The sequence below is a fragment of the Frankliniella occidentalis genome, unplaced genomic scaffold, assembly GCF_000697945.3.
Source record: "Frankliniella occidentalis isolate FOCC.00 unplaced genomic scaffold, Focc_3.1 Scaffold36, whole genome shotgun sequence".
Classification (NCBI taxonomy): domain Eukaryota; kingdom Metazoa; phylum Arthropoda; class Insecta; order Thysanoptera; family Thripidae; genus Frankliniella; species Frankliniella occidentalis.
The window spans coordinates 1,449,453-1,455,715 of NW_026267166.1; the positions used below are offsets into that span (position 1 = coordinate 1,449,453).

Genomic DNA, 6,263 nt, shown 5'->3' on the forward strand with positions numbered 1-6,263 from the left:
TAGCGACCTTTTGGCTACATAGAAACACTTATTATACTGTTAAAATGTAAATTTTCCCTTATTTGGGCCAAAATTGTAATTTTTTGGAAATGTACGATAATTTTGACCCTGCGTACGATAATTTCGGAAGGTTGGTACGATAATACGCTGGGAGCCGTCTAACATCCCTGCTTTCATATGTTTTTTGTTTTCATGTGATTGTCAAAATACAAAATACAAGCGTCAAACATGGGGCTTTTCGGGAAAACGCCAGAAAGAAATCCAAAAGAACAGGTGATTACACATTTCGATACGTGTTTCTAACTCAGACTTGTTCAAATCTCTGACGGTGCCGAGGTTTTTGTCTGCTGCTCTGTCGTCTTGATAAGATAAGAAATTCACATCCTAACCTCTAGTACAGTATTATTAATAATTATATTGTTAAAATATATACTGTCACTATTTATATCTAGTGTATCATTTTAAGGTAAAAAGAAGTACGTTTCAATCCTTTTATTTTCTCTTTTTTGTGAGTATTTTTCTTTGTACTATGTTATTACAAAAAGTTCAGTGTTCCGATTCAAGCCTCAATGAGCGCAATCAGTTGTTATAAAGACAGAACAGTTTATAAAACAATTATCTTTGAAAAATTCCCAGCAAACTGAATTGTGCCCTTTTAAGTTTTTTTGTGCGGTCTCAACTGGACTGTTGGCCTTTTTTTGGTTGACCCCATCTCATACATTTTGCTCCTCAGGTTAATGAATGGTGTAGAAAACTCAGGAAAGAAAGCAGCCAACTTGAACGTCAAATAAGAGGTGACAGTTGAATATTTCAGATATACATAATGTCAACATTTATAAACCTAGAAAAGATTTTCTCTACGACATTCATGTTTCAGTTTGTTGTTACTAAAGCAACTCTTACCATTCTCAGCTATTCAACGAGAAGAAGACAAAATTAAGAAATCATTAAAGGAAGCTGCTAAAAAAGGGGAAAAAGATGTGTGTGTGATTTTGGCAAAAGATATTGTACACGCACGAAAAGCAATTACCAAAATATATACAAGTAAAACACACATTAGTTCTGTTCAGATGCAAATGAAAAATCAGCTTGGTAGGTAGCTTTTCTTTATTTTTGTATGTATGTATAAATTTTATATCTAATCTCTTTATATATTCATGTTAAAATTTTCTTTCTTGAAAGCTACCTTAAGAGTTGCTGGTTCTTTAAAGAAATCAACAGAAGTCATGGCAGCAATGCAAACCTTGATTCGGGTACCAGAGGTTGCTGCCACCATGAGGGAACTTTCAAAGGAAATGATGAAGGTATTGACCCCTCAGTAAAGCTTTAATTTAATTTTAATATATTTTATTCTATTATTACTTTGTGTTTTCTTATTTTATCTAACAGGCTGGTATTATTGAAGAAATGTTAGATGAAACAATGTCTGAGATGGAAGACTCAGAGGAAATGGAAGAAGAAGCACAGGATGAAATTGATAAGGTGACCTAAATGTTCAGTTTTGAATGTTTTCTCCATGACATGCAATATCAAATTTTATATCTTTCTTTCTTAACAGGTGCTATGGGAACTTACTCAAGGTGAACTTGGCAAGGCTCCATCTGCTGTCACTGATTCTCTCCCATCAACAGCACCGGAGTCTTCTCTTGCAGATGAAGCAGGACCTTCATCAGCTGGACTAGAAAGTGAAGAGGAAGAAGATTTAGAAGAAATGAAAGAGCGCCTCTCTGCTCTTCGCAGTTAGACAAATCTGATTGTTTTAAATCTCCTGCACTCTCAAAGCATGGTTGGTTTGCTTTCTTAAAAACTCTTCCTACTAAGGTCTGTAAGTCAGACTCAGTTGACAATTTACTATGATGAGCTTGAGGCAGTATTTCTAGAGGATTGAGACTGCTAGGCTGAAACAGAACTATAGATGTAGTAAAGGTCTGGGAAGCACTCGTAGCAAAAGTTGCTTTTGTTTGATCATCTATTTAACTTTTATCTGTTGCACTATAATTCTGTTTCTGTTTTCTGCCTAGGAGTTAAAATATTTTTTATTCTACTGTAGGATAAAATGGCAGAGCTTAATTTACTATGGTACAGTAGGGTACGTACTGGCCTAGAAGAAATAATGAATGAAGATATACTAACAAATTTTGATTCAGAGTAAAACTACAGTACTTTGTTAAAAGAACTAAGTTCTAGTTGTGCGTGTATGGGAACAGTTTTGTCCGTCCTCTTGTAATGCATACTATGGCTTTCTGTTGTATTAAAATAATAATGTCATCAAGAAATACAAGCAAATTCTACTCTATTTTCAGCCCTGTATTATCAGTCCTCAAGCTTTCAAAAAGTTTTTTGAGTCAGTTCCTACGTATTTTACATCCATACTTTTAATGTGCTGTTTAACCTGTTGATGCAAGGAAGAAAAACAGTGTGAAGAGTGTTTCTATGAATTTGCATGATCTTCATTGTCTTACTGTACTCCCTGTTGTTGCGCTTGAATATTTTTGAAGCTGACCAAACTATTTAGTCTGGTCTTCTTTTTTTGCCGAATTCTATAACTCCAAATGTAAAATAATTATTACAAGCGTTGGATACTATTCTTTGATGTTCAATATATAAACTACTTACCTAATTCATAATTGTTATGAATGTTTTGTTACCATTTAATGTATTTATTTGTAAGGATCTTGATAATATTTGACTGCAGTACTCTGCCTAATATTAATTTAAAGTAACCTGAAAAAAAAAAATGTTTGCTATTTTCTTATATTCTATTTGAAATTCTCATAGAATTCAAGTGTTTCATTGTATGTTTTATAGTCTTTAGCACTAACATGGAAAGAAATACACATGTCTATAAAAGTTGGAACTTTCTGAAATCTTTTAGTCGGGAAGTTTCTTGTGTTTGTTTATAAGTAAAGAATGACTTTGATTGCTTGTTCACTGCGTCCATTTCTCAAAAAAGGGGGCACACCCCGACTCTCTGACAACTAATATTGCCACAGAGTCGGAACGAGTCATATTCCTTATTACGTCATCTCTCTTATTCTATTAAAACGACAATTTATGAGATTATGCTGTCGGATAGTCGGGGCATACGAGACGGCTAATTGTCCGAAGATCGTTTGTCCGAACTTAATTTATCTATCTATAGTAAGTAAAATGAGTAAAGTAGTTAATTACATTATGTTATTTCATTTAGTGGCAGTTGTTGAATTAAGAGCTAAATCAGGTACAGATACCATCTGGAGGGCAAACGAAGTGCCTAACTGCAGTTCCGGGCTTGGAAAAGGGCTAATGAAATAACTTACGCTATTTCACTAACATAAGTAAATAATCTTATTTTTGAACAAGTCTTGGTTCGCGCCACGCCGTGGATCGGCTGTAGTGTGCCACGGCTCTCGGATCTGCGATGGGTGGGTCACTTTCCTAAGTGCCGGGCGCGGTATGGGGGGGCGGGGAGATTGCCAAGTTCAGCGGTCTCATAGCGCCGTATAGGTAGGCAACATCTTGCTTGTAGAGCTTGCGTGTATTGCGGGATAGCCTACCCGGAGTCTCGCAGGCGCCGAGCCTCCCTAATTATTAATAGCAAATCGCCCATAATAGTTTATTATCCAGATCATTTCATTATTGTGACATGGCACTTCCCTTTGGTTGCCGCCTGGAGCCACACAACGATGCACGGGACGGGAAGCATCCCCAAAGGATCACATCCTGGACAAGCGAGGCGGGATTGCCTACCCCAGGAAAGAATCACATCCCGCGACCACGCTATGTCGGTGAGTATGCCGTAATTATTGCTCTCCCCCTTTGCCGTGCCGCGTCCCCTACCCCTCTCCTCCTCCCCACCCCCACCCCCACCGCGCATTTCCCGCGCCTTTATGGAAACGTAAACAAACAGTGAAAGTCGGTGTCACCACGATCGGCGTTTCTGCCAAATACCGATAATACCTACTCATATAATAATTATTGATCATAGGATTTTAATAACCAGAATTTTAGAGTGGACATCGCCGCTTTTCGATATTAATCGCAAGGTATAGTGCTTACTTGTTTCCGGTCCGGAATATTGAATTGTTCCATTCCGCGGTTGTAGGAGGTTATGCTCCTGTGGCTCAATTTTTACAAGCACAATTAAGTTGTAAGTTATTTTTTGAGGCCGAGTAAATGATGCCCGTGATGTAAATAACTTGGCTCACTGTCAGCTTTGTTCAAAAGGTGTTGAATGGATAGACTCCTCCAATTCATGCAGTATGTTAAATACTGTTGTAGGTCCTTATGCAAATGGGTGAACCTGCCAGTGTTTTATCACATATCATATATTTTACTCTTTATTATTCTCGTGCAACAGAAAACTTTATTACTTTCTGATTGGGGTGCAAACTGAGTGGTACTATTTGCGCAATCCCCCAAACAATCAATCAATGTGCGTTGCAGATAATTTGCAGCTGCCCCTTCGTACTTATAATGCTTAGTCGAGTTCCAAAATTAGTTATTTGAAAGAGCATAGTCATTTAGAGACGCATGGGGGAAGAGGCATTTAAAAGTGTATTGTATGATTTAATTATATGTAATTAAAAGTTGATGAGCGCTAAAAGTACCGTTTAATATGATTGCAGGAACTTGGCCCAGAAATGTTCTTGACATGAGCAAGAGAAGTCTATGGAGTCATTTTACCCAAAAGAATAGGTGAGTTGACATGACAGTAACCGCCAACCCTGGTCCAAATTTGTCTCCACTAAGAGGAGCTTCCTTTCGTGTGCATCAAAGGGGTGGTATTTGATGTTTTTTGTGGTGCCCTGGTTCTTTGTTGTCGATTTCAATCCTCTGTCCAAATCCAGGCTGATTTGTTATCACTGAAAATGTCTTTTAAAAATCTTGGCAATTTGGAAAATTGCTGGAATTGGTTTGGATTGGTGGGGCAGACTCCCTTTTCACATGCTCTGTCTAAATCGGTCTAAATATCGTGGTGCCGACCCACTACAGCAGAGATCTTAGCCAGTGCGCCCTAGGTAGCCTACATCCCTTAGTTAGAGAGACCAGCTCTTATAAAACTCAAGTTGCTGTGGACAGGGGTGGTTTCTGACAGAAACAAAGGTAGTTTCGTGGTGCCCGGTTCACCCCTATCTATTCGAGTACTCCTCCGTCAAAAACCGGACTCATGCCTTTGTAAATTTTGCCAAAAATGAAAAATTTGAAAATCGCTGGAAATGGTTGGGATTGGTCCTTTCAATCTCTGCGTCGAAGTTTCACGCCGCCGGTCCATTTCAAGTGAGTTACACCTGTTTTTCTTGAACCGGTTCGCCTGCGAGGTAGGCAGCCCATCTTACGCTGCCCACCAGGGGTGGTATCTGACGGAACCAAAGGTAGTTTTGTGGTCCCCTGAAAAATTAAAATCGCTGGAAATAGTCGGGATCTGTCAGACTGAATCCTCTTTCAATCTCTAACGTCGAAAGTTTCACGCCGCCGGGGCATTTTCAGTGAGATACGCCTGTTCTCGGACCAGTTCGCCTGCGAGGTAGGCAGCCCATCGTACGCTGACCGCTAGATTCAAAAGACCACCTTTAAAACTCAAGTTTCTCTGGACAGGGGTGGTTTCTGAATTGATCAAAAGTAGTTTTGTGGTCCTCTGGGTCACCCTTGCCGAATCGACTTCTTTTCCGTCGAAATCCTCACCCATCAATTTTCGCTAAAAACACAAAGGCTATAAGCCTTTGTAGATTTTGCCAAAAATGAAAAAAATAAAAATCGCTGGAAATGATTGGAATTGGTCTAGGAGAGTCGCCTTTGACCTCCTCTGTCGAAATTAAGTGCTTCCTGCCTCTTTTGCATCCTGTTTCTTCGACTATAAAATTGCGTCTTTGGTTTGTTGCAGGAAGATCGGCCTGGAGGTGCACCTGACTTGGACATCAGCAAAGCAGCCTATGTGTCACCTGCTGTATGCTGAGTTGGCGTCGCAACACACAGCAGGAGGAATTGCTCCTTTTTCTCATGATCGCAGGAATGAATCTGGTAAGTTTTGACTTTCAGTGTGATGATAACATAATATACCAGTACATTTATGGTTGTCATGTCTGGTAAAAATTTATTTTGGTATTGTTTCTATTTGGGGGTTACTTGTCATTTCTTTACTGGTTATTCTTATTCCATATGTACGGCTTATTACTTGAGCCTAAAATATATAGTAGTGTTTTAATTTTAGTGCGGAACTGGAGGCAAATCATTCGTAATCTTTGACAGTAATGCTGCTATTTATTTCATTTGTATGGTACAGT

General features: G+C 38.8%; 2 protein-coding genes across 4 annotated transcripts; both read left to right on the top strand.

Moving 5' to 3' along the window:
* The first annotated feature begins 116 nt into the window (after positions 1-116).
* Positions 117-2,931, top strand: LOC113210785 (charged multivesicular body protein 3). The gene is made up of 6 exons (XM_026428940.2): positions 117-273; positions 734-794; positions 913-1,092; positions 1,183-1,304; positions 1,390-1,482; positions 1,559-2,931. Exons 1-6 carry the CDS (start codon positions 229-231, stop codon positions 1,742-1,744), a joined length of 687 nt encoding a protein of 228 aa, XP_026284725.1. The 5' UTR covers positions 117-228; the 3' UTR covers positions 1,745-2,931.
* A 150-nt stretch (positions 2,932-3,081) lies between these two features.
* On the top strand, positions 3,082-6,250 carry LOC127749158 (uncharacterized). 3 transcript variants are annotated; one of them, XM_052266240.1, is made up of 3 exons: positions 3,082-3,767; positions 4,608-4,677; positions 5,864-6,248. In XM_052266240.1, the coding sequence occupies exons 1-3, from the start codon at positions 3,626-3,628 to the stop codon at positions 6,009-6,011; spliced, it is 360 nt and encodes a 119-aa protein (XP_052122200.1). In that variant the 5' UTR covers positions 3,082-3,625; the 3' UTR covers positions 6,012-6,248. The 3 variants fall into 3 exon arrangements, with proteins under 3 accessions (XP_052122200.1, XP_052122201.1, XP_052122202.1); XM_052266241.1 differs by lacking the exon at positions 3,082-3,767 and adding an exon at positions 3,873-4,025 and having other exon boundaries at positions 5,864-6,249; XM_052266242.1 differs by lacking the exon at positions 3,082-3,767 and adding an exon at positions 4,077-4,129 and having other exon boundaries at positions 5,864-6,250.
* Positions 6,251-6,263: the final 13 nt, after the last annotated feature.